The sequence below is a fragment of the Stylophora pistillata genome, chromosome 1, assembly GCF_964205215.1.
Source record: "Stylophora pistillata chromosome 1, jaStyPist1.2, whole genome shotgun sequence".
NCBI classification, from domain to species: domain Eukaryota; kingdom Metazoa; phylum Cnidaria; class Anthozoa; order Scleractinia; family Pocilloporidae; genus Stylophora; species Stylophora pistillata.
Genome location: NC_142519.1, coordinates 46,990,207 through 47,010,538, shown reverse-complemented (window position 1 = coordinate 47,010,538; position 20,332 = coordinate 46,990,207). Strand labels below are relative to the sequence as shown.

At 37.7% G+C, this 20,332-nt stretch overlaps 3 protein-coding genes across 3 annotated transcripts; all 3 read left to right on the top strand.

Moving 5' to 3' along the window:
• Positions 1-696: 696 nt before the first annotated feature.
• Positions 697-8,233, top strand: LOC111340117 (acid-sensing ion channel 1C). The gene is made up of 6 exons (XM_022946905.2): positions 697-2,013; positions 3,990-4,137; positions 5,094-5,159; positions 5,694-5,862; positions 6,233-6,324; positions 8,023-8,233. Exons 1-6 carry the CDS (start codon positions 979-981, stop codon positions 8,136-8,138), a joined length of 1,626 nt encoding a protein of 541 aa, XP_022802640.1. The 5' UTR covers positions 697-978; the 3' UTR covers positions 8,139-8,233.
• A 2,267-nt stretch (positions 8,234-10,500) lies between these two features.
• LOC148742810 (uncharacterized) lies at positions 10,501-10,854 on the top strand. The gene has a single exon (XM_088760179.1). It carries the CDS (start codon positions 10,501-10,503, stop codon positions 10,852-10,854), a length of 354 nt encoding a protein of 117 aa, XP_088616305.1.
• Positions 10,855-11,079: 225 nt separating this feature from the next.
• LOC111340118 (acid-sensing ion channel 1B-like) lies at positions 11,080-19,095 on the top strand. The gene is made up of 6 exons (XM_022946906.2): positions 11,080-11,535; positions 12,833-12,980; positions 14,032-14,097; positions 15,238-15,406; positions 16,959-17,050; positions 17,886-19,095. The coding sequence occupies exons 1-6, from the start codon at positions 11,086-11,088 to the stop codon at positions 17,999-18,001; spliced, it is 1,041 nt and encodes a 346-aa protein (XP_022802641.2). The 5' UTR covers positions 11,080-11,085; the 3' UTR covers positions 18,002-19,095.
• The last annotated feature ends 1,237 nt before the right edge of the window (positions 19,096-20,332 follow it).

Sequence of the window (20,332 nt, the reverse complement as noted above, 5' to 3'; positions counted from 1 at the left end):
AGCCACGGAGCCAAACAACTTACTCGTTAATTAAATTTTACCGTCGTCCTTTCAGCTTTTTTCTCGACCTGGTGTTGTAATTTAATCATGTTCGTGTTATTTTAGTATTTTCTTCTTTCACGGCAATTTTACGTGGATATCGGACAAAACATATTAATAATAAATCACATTCGTGTGCGTCTAAATCATCGAAAAGTGGTAATTTAAAGGCCTTTCGAGAAGCGTCCAACAGACTGACTCAGTGGGAATGACAGCGCATTGATGAACGAAAGACTTTTGCTTGAATTTATCTCGGCATATAGTAACGGTATTATGTTATCGACTCACCTTGATGGGTGGACGGCAATAATTTATTATTTGACGACAATTTAAATACGTCAAAACGAATAAATCACGCATTTCCCAATATACGGAGAGCAGTGTCAATAGTGATAAATGCATGTCGGTTATTTAGCTTAATGGACTTTCTATGGGCATGTTTTCCCAGGAAAATCTTTACAACACTTTATGGCGAGATAGGAAATAAAACTTTGCCGGTAAATTGCTTTAGACTAGAGGGAAATAAGTCACAGGGTGAAATGTGCAGCATTTCTCGGCTCTCCTACCACCTGTCTGACTAAATTATTCCCTGAAATAAAACACCACTCATCTAAATTTATAACTTCTTTGACATGCAAATTCAGGTTTTATGGCCAGAATAACAGGTATGGTGCACTGAATACAATATCTGATTGGTTTTAATACACCTCATACAAGCAGACCCGAGATAGATTCAATTAAAGGCCAACATGGATATATATATATATAAGAAAAAGCTAAGAGGTTTTGGCTCAAATGATCTTTTCTGCCATTGGCTTATGAAAAGATTGTAGCAGAGCTACTTAACTTGTGAGGTATTAGTATACTTGGCTCGGCAATTACTTTAAGTTGGTGTTTTGTTTGAGGACTGTTGATTGCTTTGGCCAACGCAAAACAAAAATGTCGAACTTGTACAACGAGAACGACTCCTCTGCTGAGGAGACGGGCGATGTTAAGATTCTCATCAAAGGTGGCGACAAGCTCAGCCCGGGAACTAACAACGTGTATGCGTTTTGCAATCACTGCAAGAAGGACATTTCTGTGGTCTACATCAAATCGGAGGCGAACGGTAAAGAGTTAGCCGTGACGGAAACGTTGAAGACCAATTGGCCTGCTGTATTTGAAGGGAGATTTCCTGAGAACGACTACGAGAAATGCAAGAAGAACAACGATTATGAAAGCTGCAAGAAGCTGCTGGATGAAAAGAAAAAGTCGGACAAGATTCATGAATTGTGGGTTTCCTTTCTCGACTCGTGCACATTACATGGGTTTCACTTTTGCTTCTCGGGCAACCCACCTGTGCGCCGTATAATATGGACTTTACTGCTACTCGGGGCATTTGCGTTATTCTTCGAGAAGTGCACTGACAGCATTATCAATTATTTTCAGTTCCCTTTTACCACTACTACGCTTATTGTCTACGAGAACAGCTTGGTGTTTCCCGCAGTCAGTATTTGCAATTACAACGATGCGCGCTTCTCCAAAATGAATGGAACCACTGTGCATGAGCTCTATTTCAGAACCAAGATTAAAGGGGAAAACGTCAGTCACCTCCTTAGAGAAATCTCAGGAGAAGAAATGACGAAGACACTTTCAGAGGCTGCCCATCGACTCGACGAAATGATTCTGGAATGTAAATGGCAAAAGGATTCAAAATGTGACCATAGAAACTTTACCGAGTTCAAGAACGCTGATGGAGATGTTTGTTTCACGTTTAACTCCGGTAAAAATAGCTCGGCCCTCTTGACGAGCAGCACGGGTGAAGACAAAGGCTTGCGTCTTCTCATTGATGTTCAGCATTATGATTATTACTTTGCTGTTGAAAGCGCAGGCTTCAAGGTGATTTTACACGACCAGGATGAAACTCCAGTTAAAATGCAGGGTTTAGCTGTATCTCCTGGGTTTACGACGTACATGGAGCTAAAGAAGAGAAAGGTGCGTTCAGAATTCATTTACTTGTAGATGTGTGGTTAAGTAACAATACTTAATCTATTTCTAATATAATTGCGTGGGCAATATTAAATTTCTGTTTTCATGTTATTCGTTGAGAAAAAATACAGTTTATGAACACCGATCGAAACTTTGTTTTAATTTTTTTTTATGTCAAGGAAGATTTTTATCAACTAGTTAAAGTTATCAGCTGATAATATGAAAAAAAACTTAATGATGAAAAGATGAAACTTCTGCCGAGGACAACATGATTAAATATTACTTATTCTTGATACCAAAGGAGGAAATGCAAATGTTATTTAATTAACATTGTTGTCGTTCGATTCTTTTTAAGTCGAGGTTCAAATAACCTTACTTTTAATTATAAAGTTGTTCCTCAAGGATTTAAATGATAAGATTTCTTATACTTTCCTGATCGTAAGCGAGAAAAGAGTTCTATACGAAATAATACTGTTTTGTCTTCGGTTTGGACTTTCAACAATAGAAAGTGAATCGAATTAACACATCTAGAGAAAGGTGTTCGTAGTTAGTGAAGTATTCATTCAAAAAACCTTTTTTTATTTTCAGAAGAATGTGCTGCATGCTGGTGATTTTGTGTTGTTGAAATTATCACCCGGATATCTTGTTTTTATGTTTAATTTAAAAGTAAAAATCTTCCTGTTGAACTGGCTCGCAGCAAATTACGTCAATCCATCGGTGGACTTGACCGGTGTCGCACTGATTTAATGGTGTAGAATATACTTGACTCAATAAATTTGGAGACCAAGAGCATTCACTGCTTTTCGGCGAAGTTCGTGGCGCGAAAAAAAAAAATGAGTGAAACAAATTGATGACTGCACGCCGTCTGAAACTCTGGGAGTAGGACGCGCGAAAAGAAGGACTGTTCCGTGCAGCTTACTCCCGGAGTTCCACGCGCCGCGCTGACAACAATTCTTTATTGTTTTTCTTTAAAAGTCGGAAATCTATTTCAATTCCAACGGCAAAACGGCAAAACCTTAATCACATGACATGTGCTCCGCTTTACGACCGAAGCTGGATAAAAATTCAACGCTAAACATTTTACACAGCAGGGCCTGAATATTTACACGTGATGCGGTAACATTCAATGGTGCCAGATACAATACCTACGACACAAGCACTCAATTACTTTTTAGTTCCAGCTTATAGGCAAGCAAAACGTTGTGCGCGGCTGTTAGAGTACATTTTTGTAACCGAGTCAAGCGAGTGATCTAGGACAGTTTTCGTTTAAACATCATAAATTCGTTTTCTTGCCCTGTGTGTACGAGTTACGAGTTGCAAACTTACTGAGACAACTATACGGTTAAATCTATAAAAATTTTAAGGTTATACTGAAGCGTTGTACTCATTTACGAATGTGTGCGGTAGCGAACGGAAGAAACTAATATCATGGTTACCAGGTAGCCTTTGTAACTAAAGGTCCTGTTAGAACTTAGAAATTTAGACGCAAACCTTGCAAGTCATCTTAAAATTCAGAAGATAGCCAGCTGTTCTTTCTGTTGTAGCAGCATTATACTTTTTCTAAACTATAAAACGTTGATGTCAAGTGCATAATAAAAAAAGGTTTGAAACTTTAATAAGGTTATATCGCACTTTGTAGCTGTTACTTTTGTTACCGAGATGATATTGACAGGTATTTGTTCTTTATTTCTGTTATACGGGAGAACTGTCTGCTTCCAGTCAAAAGGAAATTCAGCTGAGCAACGCTTTGGTAGATAATTTTCCGTATAGTTCGATTCAGCATATGAGCTGATAACTGGATTTGAGTAAACCAGTCAGAACACTGGCTAGATATGTATTAGTTTAAAATTCAATCGTAGCAATTATTTTTTCACCTTTTCATCCATTTGTTTATTTTTTATCTATTCAATTATCGTTTTAAAAACGGTCACAGTGTTATTGGCCATTTTGCTCACTGTTGGTGTATTGACAATACATTCCAGATCACGAACCTGCCTTCCCCTTACCGAACGAAATGCGGGATGCCAAAGCTACGCTTCTTTGATAAATACAGCAAATCTAAATGTTTCTTGGACAAACTGACACGATATGTCGTCAGAATCTGCAAGTGTCGTGCTTGGTTCATGCCAGGTTAGTCTGCTTTCATTTGACAACTACTACTTTAAAAGTTATTCTTATTATTATATTAGAAGTTAGCTTCTCTATCCACTGATTATGTTACTACACCAGAGTAATTATCAATTGATTCTCATTGCGAAATTGCAGTGGTTTTGCTGTACTCCACTCAGTGATGATCTGTGTGAAGTTAGCTTCTCTATTCACTGATTATGTTACTACACCAGAGTAATTATCAATTGATTCTCATCGCGAAATTGCAGTGGTTTTGCTGTACTCCACTCAGTGATGATCTGTCTGAAGTTAGCTTCTCCATCCACTGATTATGTTACTACACCAGAGTAATTATCAATTGATTCTCATCGCGAAATTGCAGTGGTTTTGCTGTACTCCACTCAGTGATGATTTGTCTGAAAAACCCGCGGCATCCTCCGACCAATCAGACGCAAAACTGAAACCAATCGCGACAGCGTCACTGGTTTCTTCCCCCTCTTTAGGAAGTTAGTTTGTTCTAATTATGCTTATGACATTTTTCTTTGTTCTAACTGGCCGTTGCGCTAACTTCAGTCTTGGTCCTATGACACTTGCTGAAAAAGTGCAGAACGACGTTGCTTTTAAGATATCAACGTTAAAAACGTTCACCCACTTCCTGTCTAATTGGGCTGACAACCGAAATCAGAGGGATTGAATGACACAGGCAAACTTAACGTCATTTCAGCTTCAACGGTAAAGCGAAAGACCAGTACCCATTTGGTCTATCGCTACTTTAGCGAAGTTGCGTTATGAAGCGGTTACTAGAAGCATATTGTAGGATAAGACCCATAAATGCTCCCTCGTGCTCGTATTTCTTGCGACAGGTGAAGGTGATGGATCTTTAAATTTCAACTATAATTTTACTGTCGTTCAATATGTGAGCGACGTTTTCTCAAGGTGAGTTTTCTGTGCTTGACCTTTCTACAATTTGTCCGCAGGAGCTAAAGTTGGAATTCCTGTTTGTGATATGGAGACGAGTCAAAGGTGCATGTGGCCTGCGTGGGGTAAGAAATGTTTATGAAGTAGCGCCAGTGATGTCAAGTCAAAGGTGTCTCTTGACCTAGGGGAGCATGAAAACACATATTATGATTTAGAGAAGATTATTAATTTAAAGTTTAAAATGTAATATATAAGAAAAGGAAAGGTTTCAATTTTATGAGCCCTACACAGATTCTTAAATGACGAAGATCAAAATTATAATAGGTAGAGGAAGGTTTTTATTGTAAGCCACTCTAACAAAAGATCAAAGTTTGAGTTGTAAGCTCCTTGACAGTGGAAAATATTTTTCTTTTGCTTTTAATTTTGTGCCTGAGCACATCGTGACTTCATGAATTAATGGCATGCTTCTGTTTATGCGTTCGATTAGATTACCTGGAGCGCTCTTCGACATTGTTTATGGTCAGATATAAGACACCAATAGGATGAAATAACAAAGAAATCTGTTTGGCTTCATGGCCTTCGCAGTTTATCTTTAACTATTGGGAAATGAAAATATTACTTTGGCAGAATCTTTAGAGATTTTTTATTTAAACTTTCAGTGCATTTCGAGGACAAGAAATTGGACGAGTGTCCCGTGGCATGTGAGAGCGTGGAGTTTTCAGCACAGTTGTCATACGCCCGCTATCCGGCCAATGCCTTCGCTGATTATCTTTTGTCCAAAGAGACAAATTTGACAGGAACACCCGAAGAAAACAGGCAATACCTCAGGTAGTGTTACGTCAGATTTCTAAACTCATATGCGACATTGCTGGCCTTTTTTTGTGTGTGTTTTCGTGTTTACCGTGGCGTTCATGAATCATAATCACCGGTATACATAAAATTATTTCTTGTTTTTTTCCTTTTTTTAACTTGAATTTCAGAGATAACCTTTCTTAATTTTCTTCATATAATTAATACTTATTATAATCGTACATGCACATTATATTTAGATATATATTTAGTGTTTTTTAAAAACATTTGTAATGCGCATTAGATTGTATGCATATAGATTTATGCGCAATATAAATAATAAAGTATTATTAACCTAGGTAGGCATCAAATAACTTCTTGTGTTTTCAATTTTTTACTTGAATTTCAGAGATAACCTTTTGGAGTTAAGGATTTACTACGAATCTTTAACTTTCTCTGACGTGAGACAGGTTCCCAGTTATGATCTGTACAGTTTGTTAGGTAAGAAACATTTCATTGCTTATTATAATTTTTTTTTTTTTAATCATCATTTACAGCAGCATGCATTAGTTACAACCAAGAGAATATGATATTCTCTTTGTTACAACACATAAACTCTCTTTCAACATATTATATACAATGTCTCACTTACGAAACAATTTTTCATTGAGCTGCTTGCAATGAATTTCTCCCTCAACTGAAACGCTACAAGGCTGAAACATTATTTTACTTCCCTAAAGTTCCCAACCACCCCCTCTCCCCCTCTCTCTCCCCTCCCTCTCTCCCCCCCTCCCTCTTTCTTCTTGAGACCAAATTGTGGCTAGTATACAAGTTTTACACATATGCGTGTAATCAATCAATCAATCATTCAATAAATCAACTTTATTTAACGAGGTTAACACGGGAAAGTGCCTCAACTGAGTAACTAGTGGCCCTCAAACTAAATTTATAAAACAAAGTTAAGTAATCTTGCAATTATCGCATCAGAAAGCTTCGTTCAGAGAAAAATTCAATTTGGAAGCCTTAAACCTCCTGATTTTTGATCTTGAGAGCCCCCGATTTCATGGAAATGTTTCGGGGGGAGAGAGAGAGGGGGGGGGGTACATGTTATTCTGGCATCTGGGCCTGGGCCTGGGCTCGTTTCTCGAAAGTCCCGGTAGCTTAACGGGCCCGTTAAGCTGTTCTGTTTTACATTCATACATACATACATACATGCATACATACATAGGTTAGTTGACCACTCCTCATGGGGCTTTTCAGGGCCATTCTAACAACACAGTGCTGGGGACTTTACCAGAATGCTTGTAGCAGTTTACAATGAATAAAGGGAAATCTAACAGACGCCCTCAATTTCCAGTAAACAGGCCAGACCACAACACTGAGAGCTACGTTCCCTGTTTTCATTCAAGATGGGGATTTCAAAAGTTTTGAAAATGGTACAAGAAAGCTATGAGCTAAAGAAACAAAAAGGACTGGTTTGGGTGCCAGAACCTGCTTTTCCATCCTTTAAATTCAGTTGATTTTAAAACATGGCTTTGGGTCCGTTGAGTTACCAAGACTCTCGAGAAACGGGCCCCTAGACTTATTATGGTTTCAATATCACAAAGCAGCCAGACGCCTGTTATTTCGCTTAGATGGGATGATAGTCTATCGCAGGTGTCCCTCCCTCGGCATTGCTTCAGGTTTTTCTTAACATTTACCATTATCCGTTTATACTCCTGGGTGTATAGAGGCCCTGTGAGGTCATGGCTCGAACCCAGATATCGCGACCCAGCATGGGAACTAACGTCGGAAGTCCTGCCCAGTCCTAACCTCATAGGTTATAGAGAGATTTAGCACCACGTTTAAGTGAAACGCGAAACGGCAAGAGTGACCGCGTGACATTTTTCCCGCCATTTTTCACGTTTGCGGTTGCGCTCTGCCGTTTCTAAGTGAAGATAACCTGTTACGCGTTTGCCGTGTACGTAAGATTTTCTTGACTTTTTTCTCTCACAGAGTAAAAGTTAATTGCCGGAAAAAGGGGAACCAAAACTATTTACTGTAAGTCATTCAGGGGCGCCTCAAATCCACCTTGATGTGAGCTCACGCGAAGCTAAAGCAACAAGGTTAACACTATTTTACCCGAAACGCGAAAGGGCAAGCTGACGTTTGCCCTTTCACGTAAACGTGGTGCTAAATCTCTCCAATATAATTTTTCAGGTGACGTGGGAGGTCAAATTGGTCTATTCCTCGGCGCCAGTCTCCTGACATTGGTCGAATATTTGGACCTTCTGGCAATGGTCCTATTCACTAAATACAAGTACCACAATAAGTGATTTGAAAACATTCACGGAGGACTTTGTTAGTTTTGGAGCAAGTAAAACTAGCGTAATTCAAGTTATGTGAAATTGCTTTTATGACTGTACATAGATTCGATTCTGTTATTATCTTAAAAAAGAAAAAGGCTATGATAAATTCCTTAGAGATTTCACTAAACAAGTTCCTGGTTGTATATTAAGTTCTGATATTCGGAATACTTCTTAAGCAAAAAGTGCTAAAGCTTAACAATTTCATGATGTCTTCGAAGCAAAAGCTGGATAATGTGTGAAATCAAGTTCCTGTAAAATTAAGACAGTTACATTGCAATGCTTTTTTCGTTTGGTGAAATAATGCTGGATATGTAACAGCATAATATGGTTCAGAATAATGCTGAAATTTGGAGGATCAAAGACGTTGTTGCATTATGTTTTTGAAATCCATTGCTGATCAATATCCTACAGAAGAAAGCAAAAGTTCTTAGCTACCTTACTGAGGTTGATGGAATAATTTTTCCATTTTTTCAAAGAAAGTTCTTATGACAACCCTAAATTTGGGTGGGAGTGAAAGAAAATGTTAACAGTGTAATCTTAACGGACCTGATAACTCGCAGGTTATTGTATTTTAAGTCCCAAAAGGTTTGATAAACAAAAACACTGAATAACACATTTAGAAAATTCTTTGTTGACTTCTTGTTGATACTTTCAACAATAGAAGAATGTTTGAACCATTTAATCCGCAAGAATAATAATATAGCTATGGTATTTGATGAGATTACAACTAGTAAACCAAATATTGACAGGAGAAGCTCTCGAAGGGGGCGATTTCGCATAAAAACAAAAATCGTTCGGAAATTTTTGTTCAGTTCGAAGCTTAGTGGGACTTTTATTGCTTAGTTGGAGACGAATGATGTAAATTAGGAAAAAAAAACCGAGCAAATTTAATTGTATCGTTTGTGGTTTACAATTTGCATTCCGTTCCACTTTAAAATTCAGCAAGAGAACTGGCTAATTATGAAAAGGTTAAAGTAAAACATGACCTCGATCTTTCCCTACTGGAAATCCTTACATATTTTTGTAAATGTTTTTGGTGGAATATTTTCAATTTGCTCAGAGGCTCTTTTTTTTTCTTTGAATCTCCTAGCACTTACGGAGGTCTTTCTAAAATTTTATCCTTCCTGTTTTCATAAATTTTCATACGAACTAAAAATAAAATAAATAGAGATATATATATTCCCTGCTGTACCCAAAACTTGGATGGTAAATTAGATGTTTCTCTGAAACTTTCCATCAAGTTGGATGAAACAAAACAGTTATGTTGCGATTTTAGCTTCTAATTCATGATAGTTTTGGTTTATCTCCACTATATTTCTTTCTTTCTTAATTTCAGTAAAGTGTCCTCAGCCACGAAGCCAAACAAACTCCCGGCTACTTGTAAATCAAATTTTACCATCGTTCTTTCAAACTTTTCTCGACCTGTCATTGTACTTTAATCATGTTCGTGTTATTTTAGTATTTTTCTTTTTTCATGGTGACTTTACGTGAAAATTGGACAAAGCATATAAATAATAAATCAAGTTCGTGTGCGTCAAATCATCGAAAAGCGATAATTTAAAGACCTCTGAATGTGCGTCCTACAGACTGCCACAGTGGGAATGACAGCGCACCGATCAACAAAAGAGTTCTGCTTGAATTTATCTCGCTCATGATAACGGTTAATTATGTTATTAACACGCCTCCATAAGTGGATGACAATAATTCATCATTAGAAAACAATTTAAATATGTCAAGACAAATAAATCACGTATTTTTCAAAATACGGAGAACAGTGTCAGTGATGATAAATACATGTAGCCGGGTTATTTTGCTGAATGTACTAGATGTGAGCATAGACCCTAGAAACTCATTTTCTTGCGTTGTGGTGAGAGAAGAAATAAAACATTGTTAAATTGCGTTAGACTGTAGGGAAATAAGTCACAGGGTGATACGTGTGATAATTCTTGGCTTTTCTACCACCTGTCTGTCTTAGTTATTCCCTGAAATAAAACGACGCCACTAATCTTAATTTATGACTTCTTTTAACATGCAAATTCAGGTTTAATGGGCAGAATAACAGGTATGGTGGACTGAATACAATATCTGATTGGTTTTTGTACATCTCATACAAGCAGCCCCGAGATAGATTCAATTAAAGGCCAACATAGCTATATATAAGAAAAAGCTTCGAGGTTTTGGCTCAAATGATCTATTTTAGCCTTTATTCACGACAACGTTCTAGCAAAGCTCCTTAACTTGTGAAGTGCTTCTGCTTTGTTTAGCAATTTTCGTTAGTTGATATTTTGGTTCAGATTGGCTGTTTTGGTGGGGTAAACACAAAACAAAAATGTCCAACGTGTTCAACGAGAACGACTCCTCTGCTGAGGAGACGGGGGATGTTAAGATTCTCATCAAAGGTGGCGACAAGCTCAGCCCGGGAACTAACAACGTGTATGCGTTTTGCAATCACTGCAAGAAGGACATTTCTGTGGTGTACATCAAATCGGAGACGAATGGTAAAGAGTTAGCTGTGACGGAAACGTTGAAGACCACTTGGCCTGCTGTGTTTGAAGGGAGATTTCCTGAGAGCGACTACGAGAAATGCAAGAAGAACAACGATTATGAAAGCTGCAAGAAGCTGCTGGATAAAAAGAAAAATTCTGAAAAGATTCATGAATTGTGGGTGTCCTTTCTGAACTAGTGCACATTACATGGGTTTCACTTTTGCTTCTCGGGCAACCCACCTGTGCGCCGTGTAATATGGACTTTACTGCTACTCGGGGCATTTGCGTTATTCTTAGAGAAATGCACCGATAGCATTATCAATTACTTTCAGTTCCCTTTTACTACTACCACTCTCATCATCTACGAAAAAAGCCTGGCATTTCCCGCAGTTACTATTTGTAACTATAACGATGCCCGCCTCTCGAAAATGAATGGAACCGCTGTGCATAACCTCTATGTAACCAAAATGATAAAAGGAGGAAATAGCAGTCACCTCAAGAATAATATCTCAGGAAAAGAAATGACAGATATACTATCTAATGCTGCCCATCGACTCGACGAAATGATTCTGGAATGTAAATGGCAAAAGGATTCAAAATGTGACCACAGAAACTTTGCCGAGTTCAAGAACGCTGATGGAGATGTATGTTTTACATTCAACTCCGGTAAAAATAGCCCGGCCCTTTTGACGAGCAGCATAGGTGAAGACAAAGGTTTACGTCTTCTTATCGATTTGCAACATTATGATTACTATTTTGATGTTGAAAGCGCAGGCTTCAAGGTAATTTTACATGACCAGGAGGAAACTCCAGTTAAAATGCAGGGTTTAGCTGTTTCTCCTGGATTTACGACCTACATGGAGCTAAAGAAGAGAAAGGTGCGTTCAGAATTCATTTGCTTTTAGTTGTGTAGTTAACTAACTATGAAATCTGTTTCTTAATTTATTGCGTCGGCTATATTTAATTTCAGTTATCACGTTTTAGTTAAAAAAATGCACCATTCAATACCGTTTGAAACGGTCCTTTTCAATTGCTTTTACCGTTAGAAATTTTATCAACTATTTAAAGTTAGCTGAGAATTGAAAATTTAAAAATGGGACGTTGAAAAGATGAAATCTCTACCGAGAACAACATGATTAAATATTATTCTTGACACCAAGCAGTAAATTTAAATGTTGTTAATCAACACTGTTATCGTTCAATTCGTGTTAAGTAGAGGTTAAAAAAAAATTCACTTTTAATTCTAAAATTTGTTATCAATGAATTAAATGACAAGATTTCCTCCTTTCTTTGTCGTAGGCGAGAAAAGTCTTTATTTGAAACACTTATGTTTTGTCAATGATTTGGACTTGAATTATCCTATGAAGAGCAAGCAGTCCGTAGTTAGTGAAATATTTATTCAAAAAGCCCTTTTTTTCTTCGAGAGAAATATATCGCATGCTTGATTTTCTTAGTAGAAATTATCGCCCGGATCTCTTATTTTGATTCTTAATTAAAAAGTAAAAATCTTCCTGTTGGAGCGGCTAGTCGCAAACTACGTCAATCAATTGGTGGAGTAATTGGAAGATAGTTGATCGGTACCCTAGGTTTATGGTGGGTCCAGAGTATTCTTGATTCAGTAAATCTAATGTTGGTAACATTGGGATTGCTTTATGCCCAATAAAAGTGGGTATTTTAGTAAACATTATAAAGTCCAACCATTTCCAAAAGTCTAATCTCAATTTATTTGAGTTATTTATTTTCACACTTATTCAAATGTACATTTATCCATAGTTTTTCCATTGGATTATTGTCTCAAAAAACGATGCTTCTCGGTCGCGTAGAGGGTCAAAATACAATCAAAAGATTTGAATCAGACTGTCACAGGCCATTTTGCGCACTGTTGGTGTATTGAAAATATCTATTCATTTATTTACTGATTATTCATTTACTGATTAGTCATTTATTTACTGATTTACTGATATATTTTTACAGTTATTTTTCAGTATTGATTTGTTGAGTTATTCATTTCTACACTTATTCAAATTTGCATTTATCCATAGTTTTTCCATTAGATTATCGTCTCAAAAACGGTGCTTCTCGTTCGCGAAGAGGGTCAGAATACAATCAAAAGATTTGAATCAGACTGTCACAGGCCATTTTGCTCACTGTTGGTCTATTGAAAATATTTTCCAGATCACGAACCTGCCCTCGCCTTACCGAACCAATTGTGGGATGCCAAAGCTACGCTTTTTTGACAAATACAGCAAATCTAAATGTTTCTTGGACAAACTGACTCGATATGTTGTCGAAATCTGCAAGTGCCGTGATTGGTTCATGCCAGGTAAGTGCATTTTCATTGATATGATTTCAAATATTACAAAATTGATTTCGCGTTACCCCACATGAGCAATTTTAAATCGAGCTTTGAAAGAAATAAGAAGTTGCATTGGTTTTTGCTGAACTCCGTTCAGTGATGATTGGTCTGAAAAATTTGTGCATCTTGAAAACCAATCAAATGCGAAAATAAAACCAATCGGGGTGATTTGGTCAGTCCTACTTTGCCGCATCCCAGGCAGTCAGCTTGTTCTTTCATTAAGTTCATTTTGGCTCCTTAGGTTTAACCAATCGACTATGCTTTAGCATGGTCTGTACTCTTATCGACAACGATAATCGTCATCATGAACTCGCTTTTAGGAAGATATCAACAATGAGCAAACTAAACCACTTTCTGTATAAATAACCTGACAACCAAAATCAGGAAGATTTGTTGACTCGGGCATTTTTTTGCGCCAGAGAGAGAGAGAGAGAGAGAGAGAGAGAGAGAGAGAGAGAGAGAGAGAGAGAGAGAGAGAGAGAGAGAGAGAGAGAGAGAGAGAGAGAGAGAGAGAGATCAGTGCCTATGTAGTGTATCGCTACCAATGGACTTATCTTCATAAGAAGGCGGCTACAAGCAGATTATAGGTGTGTAGACTGATCCTGTAGACTGTAGACTGATCCTTTTTGACTGTGTATCTTTAAAGTTGCATCCGAAATAATAGGAACTTAATAAGAACTTAAGTGTGTTTCTACGCGATATTTTTTAGCTATAGGAACTTAAAGTCACTCATAAAATATCTTTTTACTCATTTATCTTAGGTATAGTTTTACTTTTTATACATATTTAGTTTACCTTTTTCTTCAGAGGATCCCCCTGAAAACCACTTAAATTGAAGTGATGAAGGTCTCCTCTTAAAATATGTAATCATATTATATAGTTATATTATTATTATTATTATTATCATTATTATTAACATTATCATTATCAATTTCCCTGTCGTTCGATACTTGGGAAACATTTTGTGAGTGAGTGAGTAAGTGCTTCGCTCTTGACCTCATTAACAATGTGTTTGCAGGAGCTGATGAAGGAATTCCTGTCTGCGATCTCGATATGAGTAAAGAGTGCATGTGGCCAGCTTGGGGTGAGAGATGTTTGTGGGATAGAACTATTGAAGTCCGAAATCAAAGATGATTCTCGACACTGGGAGCATGAAAAAACTATGATCTACACAAGAACGTTACTTTCAAGCTTAAAATGTATTCTGTACGAAAACAATATGTTTCAAAACTTAGACTGAACCAAGTTTTCATGTAACAGCAAAGGCCTAAGGCCTGTGTGTGTGTGTGTGTGTGTGTGTGTGTGTGTGTGTGTGATAGAATGCTTCTTTTGGTCAATTTGATCAAAATACTTGGAGCGCTCACAAAACTTTAACCTGCGAGCCATCATTATTAACTAGCTCTTTGGCGAGAGCGTTTCGTCGCCCGCGGAGGCCTTGTGCAACGCAACCGGAGAGAAGTCTTTAAGAGGTCCACCAATGATAATAGAGAGATTTAGCACCGCTTTTAAGTGAAACGTGAGCGATAGGAGTGACCACGCGACTACGATTTTCCCGTCATTTTTTTCCGTTTCCCGGTGTCGCTTTGCCATTTCTACGTGAAAGTAAGCCGTCACACATTAGCCGTATACGTAAGATTCTCTTCGCTTTTTCTCTCACAGAGTAAAAGTTGAATTGCCGGAAAAAAGTGCACTAAAAATTTCCTGTAAGTGATACAAATGTAGATAAAGTTGCATGGTAAAATTCTTCAAATACCGCACTGTTTTAGTTGACAGCCGCAAGAGCTCACGCTTATGAGACAGCTTCCATTCCTTTCCAAAGTAACGTGAGCTCACGCGAAGCTCAGTAAAGCAGTAGGGTTCACGCAATTTTACGTGAAACGTTAAAGGGCTAGCTGACGTTTGCCGCCTCACGCAAACGCGGTGCTAAATCTCTGTAATGAGTGTCAGAGCCAAGCAGACCCCTTCTCGACTAGTCCCAGGTCTTCCACGGGCTGAGAAGCGCGCGTCCTGCAGCATTAGTAATGAGGGCCTACTCACCGATTATCAAACAATCCGCATGTCAGTTCCAAAACCTCAACCAATATCGCACCAAGGAATCAGTCAGGCTTTATAACATTTTTATATGCAATTTATCGTGAAACATGATATAAATGGAAATATTACCTTTCAGATTCTTAAGAAATAGGTTACTTTGTTCAATTTCTTTCTGTTTGAAAACTTCCAGTGCATTTCCAAGACAAGAAGTTGGACAACTGTCCCGTGGCATGTGAGAGCGTGGAGTTTTCAGCTCAGTTGTCGTACGCCCGTTATCCGGCCAATGCCTACGCCGATCTGCTTCTGTCCAAACGTAAAAATTTGACAGGAACACCCGAAGAAAACAGACAATATCTCAGGTAGAGTGACGTCAGATATCTCACCATGAGTGCATTTCTACATACCTTCCTGTTTGCAGAAGTTTGAAAATCCCAGCAGAAAGAACACGAAACACCATTTTAGAGACAGATAACACTGAAAACTGTGAGTGTCAGTCGTTTTGGACCTGGAAGTACTTGAGAGTATCTGATGACGAGATGGAGGTAGCATACACCTCCGCAACCACTGCGTGTCTTAAAAAATAGGTAGTCTGCTACTGCATGTGGCTACTGATATAGCAGAAGGTTGAATAAAGAAGGGAGTTTTGCAGATTTGTAATCACAAAGAAAACAGAAAACCTGCTTCATCCCACGTACTTATGAGTACCCTTTTCCACAAGAGAAAGATGATTCAAGAATAGATTGAGTAATTGACATTCAAACATTAATTAAATGATAACAATTAATCATACTGACATTGATAATAATGATAACAATAGAAATATAATAATGAGCAAGCTCGAAAGCGTCATGGTTCCCCTATCCTCTGGGCTCCAATGATGATTAAGATATGCTTCTTTTAGTTTCCCATATTGACTATAAATAATTTTCTCATTTCATTTGTAAGACAATACAAGATATGTTTTGGAATAAACATTTTTAGATCTTTGATAAATGAATGAAATTTGATAAATTATGTACCACTGATAGCTATTTTTCTTAAGCGTTTTTGTTTTCTGCCATTAACCTGAGCATGCAGGCTCATATAGATCACGCATGTAAGGCTGCATATTACCATCTAATTAATGTAAGGCGTATTAGGAAATACTTAAGTAATGAGGCAACACTATCATTAGTTCACGCACTAATAATTGGGCGTATTGATTACTGTAACAGCATTCTATGTGGACTGCCCCTAAAGTATATTAAAAAGTTACAGCGTGTTCAGAATTCAGCAGCAAGAGTGATTTTCAATATACCAAGGTTTGACCCTGTGGCACCAGTTCTAAGATCTCTACACTGGCTTCCAGTAAAATTCAGAATCGAATTTAAAGTAGTTCTAATGACTTTTAAGGCACTCCATGGACTTGCCCCTAGATATTTGAGAGATTTAATTACTATCAGAGAAAATAGTGGTTATAACCTTAGATCAAATAAAGGACTTCTGTTGTTACAACCGAACAAAACCTTAAAAACATTAGATGATCCCGCATTTTCTGCTGCAGCACCAAGACTCTGGAACAGCCTCCCTCTGGAGCTTCGTAACAGAGAAACCTGTCAAAATTCAAGAGCTCCTAAAAGACTACTTACTTTTTAGATTATCTTTTTATTAGATTTTATTTTATTTGATGTACTTATTTGTAAAATAGTTTTATATAGGGTTATATTTAATTTTCTTTATATAATTAATACTTATTATAATCTTACATGCACATTATATATAGATATATATTAAGTATTTTTTAAAAACATTTGTAATGCGCATTAGATTATATGCATATAGATTTATGCGCAATATAAATAATAAAGTATTATTAACCTAGGTAGGTATAAAATGACTTCTTGTGTTTTGAATTTTGTACTTGAATTTCAGAGATAACCTTTTGGAGTTGAGGATTTACTACGAGTCTTTAACTTACTCTGACGTGAGACAGGTTCCCAGTTATGATCTGTACAGTTTGTTAGGTAAGAAACATCTCTCACCTGTAACACTACAATGCAGACACATTTTATTTCCCTAAAGCTCCCAACCACCCGCTCCCCCTCCCTCTCTCCCCCTCCCTCTCTCCCCCTCCCTCTCTCCCCCTCCCTCTCTCCCCCTCCCTCTCTCCCCCTCCCTCTCTCCCCCTCCCTCTCTCCCCTCCCTCACTCCCCCTCCCTCTCTCCCCTCCCTCTCTCCCCCTCCCTCTCTCCTCCTCCCTCTCTCCCTCTCCCCTCCCTCTCTCCCCCCTCCCTGTCTTCCCCCTCCCTCTCTCCCCCTCCCTCTCTCTCCCCCTCCCTCTCTCCTCCTCCCTCTTCCCCCTCCCTCTGTCCGCCTCCCTCTCTCCCCCCTCCCTCTTTCTGCTTGGGAACAAATTGTAGCTAGCATACAAGGTTTGCACATATGCGTATAATCGTACAATTATCGCATCACAAAGCTTCATTCGGCGACAAATTCCATTTCGCAAGCCTTTTTTGATCTTCAGAACCCCCGATTTCATGGATAGGTTTCGTTGAAAGAGAGGGGGTACATGTTATTCTGTGGGCCGTATGGGCCTAGACTTATTATGGTTTCAATATCACAAAGTAGCCAGACGCTAGTTACTTTGCTCAGATGGGATGACACAGTCCATCGCAGTTATTCCTCCTGGCTCGGCATTGCTTCAGGTTTTTCTTAAAATTTTCCGTTATCCGTCTATACTCCTTGGTGTAGAGAGGCTCTGTGAGGTCATGGCTCGAACCTATACCTCTCGACTCAGCACGGACACTAACGTCGGAAGTCCTGCCCAGTCCTAATCTAATAGGTTACCTCATTTTTCAGGTGACGTGGGAGGTCAAATTGGTCTATTCCTCGGCGCCAGTCTCCTGACATTGGTCGAATATTTGGACCTTCTGGCAATGGTACTTTTCACCAAATACAAGAACCGCAATGAGTGACTTAAAAACATTCACGGACTTTGTTAGTTTTGGAGCAAATAAAAACTAGCATAATATTCAGTATAATTCAAGTTATGTGAAGTTACTCTCGTGACTTTACATAGATTCGATTATGTTATTATCTTAAAAAAGATATTGGCTATGATAAATTCCATAGAGATTACACCTGGCAAGTTCTCGTTGTATATTAAGTTCCGGACAAAAAGATGCAATGTCAAGTGCTAAAGTTTAATAATTTTATGATGTCATCTAAGCAAAAGCTGTATAATGTGTAAAATCAAGTTCCTGTAAAATTAAGACAGTTACATTATAGTGCTTTTTTCTTTTGGTGAAATAATGCTGGACATAAAACCCCATAGTCTGGTTCAGACTAATGCCGAAACTTGGAGTACCAAAGATGTTGCAGCATTTCGTTTGTGAAATCTATTACTGATCAAAATCTTATAGAACAAAGCAAAAGTTCCTAACTATCTAACTGAAATTGATGGAATAATTTTTCCATCTTCTTAAGGAAAGTTCTTATGACAACCCTAAATTTGGGTGAGAGTTAAAAAAGTGTAATGTCAAGTTCCAGTTCAAAGCAAAATTTCTTAACTACCTAACTGAAATTGATGGAGAAATTTTTTGCACTTTTTCAGAGAAAGTTCTTATGGCAAGCCTAAATTTGGGCGAGAGAGAAAGAAAATGTTTACAATGCAATCTTAACAGATCTGATTTGATCTCATCTGAACTCGTAGGTTATTGTATTTTAAGTCCCAAAAGGTCTGATAACCGAAAACACTGAATAACACATTTAGCAAATTCTTTGTCGACTCTTGTTGATACTTAACACAGTAGAATGATGTTTTGAACCAGTTAATCCGCAAGAATAATAGTATAGCTATCGTATTTGATAACATTACAACTAGTAAACCAAATTGTCAGCGGATTGGTCAGCGGATGTTGGTCAAGAGGGTTGTAATTTTTGAGCTCCGCTAAGTGTGAGAGCCTATACAGTGTCTGTTTAGGTAGCCCGCCTAGAATAGCTTTGCTAACTGCGGGCTACAAAAGCCTTTATTTCTTTCATTTTAAAAAATAAAGTCAATGTTGTTGTTGTTGTTGTTGTTGTTATTTTGACAGGAAAAGCTCTCGAAGGTGATTTCGCACAGAAACAAAAATTGTTCTGACATTTTTGTTTAGTCCGAAGCTTAGTGGAACGTTTATTGCTTAGTTGGAGACGAATGATGTAAATTAGGAAAAAGTACCTGAGTAAATTTAATTGGACCGTTTGTGGTTTACAATTTGCATTCCGTTTCCACTTTAAAACTCAAAAGAGAAGTGGCTGATTTTGAAAAGGTTTAAGTAAAACATGACCTCAATCTTTCCCTTCTTGAAATTGTTACATATTTTTGAATTTTTTCGTGGAATATTCTCAATTTGTTCAGAAGCTCTTTTTTTCCTTGAATCTCGCAGCACGTACAAAGATCTGTCTAAAATTTTACTTCCCGTTTTGATAAGTCTGCGTAGGAATTAAAAATTAAATTTATATACGTTCCCTGCTATACCCGTGAATTAGGATGGTAAATTAGATGTTGTTCTGAAACTTTCGATCAAATTGGATAAAAAGAAACTCACACGGCTCTCTTTTGATTTTAGCTTGTAAAGCATGATAGCTTTTGTTTATCTTCACTGTTTTTGTTTCTTTCTAATTTCACTAAAGTGTCCTCATCCACGGAGCCAAACAAACTACTTGTAAATCCAATTTTTCCCTCGTTCTTTAAAACTTTTTCTCGGCCTGTAAATTAATCATGATCGTGCTATTTGAATATTTTTCTGATTTCATGGTGATTTTAGTTGAAAATTGGACAAAGCATATAAATAATGAATCAAATTCTTGCGCGTCAAATTATTGAAAAGCGACAATTTAAAGACTTCTAAATGTGCCTCCTACAGACTGCCACAGTGGGAATGACAGCGCACCGACGAACGGAAGAGTTTTACTTGAGTTTATCTCTTATGATCACGGTTTTATGTTATTAACTAGCCTCCATAGGTGGATGGCAATAATTCACTTTTAGACCACAATTTAAATATGTCAAGAGAAATAAATCACGTATTTTGAAAATACGGATATCAGTGTCAACAATGATAAATGGTTGTAGGTGATTTTTCTTAATGTACTAGATATGAGTATATATCTTAGAAACTCTTTTCCTTGCGCTGTGGAGAGAGAAGAAATAAAACATTGCTAAATTGCGTTAGATTGGAGGGAAATAAGTCACAGGGTGACATGTGCGGTAATTCTTGGTTTTCTACCACCTGTATGTCTTCGTTATTCCTTGAAATAAACAA

Coding starts and splice junctions, on each gene's coding strand:
- LOC111340117 (XM_022946905.2), top strand. CDS start 979: ATGTCGAACTTGTACAACGAGAACGACTCCTCTGCTGAGGAGACGGGC. Junction 2,014..3,989: donor TGGAGCTAAAGAAGAGAAAG/GTGCGTTCAGAA, acceptor AATACATTCCAG/ATCACGAACCTGCCTTCCCC. Junction 5,160..5,693: donor GTGCATGTGGCCTGCGTGGG/GTAAGAAATGTT, acceptor TTAAACTTTCAG/TGCATTTCGAGGACAAGAAA.
- LOC148742810 (XM_088760179.1), top strand. CDS start 10,501: ATGTCCAACGTGTTCAACGAGAACGACTCCTCTGCTGAGGAGACGGGG.
- LOC111340118 (XM_022946906.2), top strand. CDS start 11,086: ATGAATGGAACCGCTGTGCATAACCTCTATGTAACCAAAATGATAAAA. Junction 12,981..14,031: donor CCGTGATTGGTTCATGCCAG/GTAAGTGCATTT, acceptor ATGTGTTTGCAG/GAGCTGATGAAGGAATTCCT. Junction 14,098..15,237: donor GTGCATGTGGCCAGCTTGGG/GTGAGAGATGTT, acceptor GAAAACTTCCAG/TGCATTTCCAAGACAAGAAG.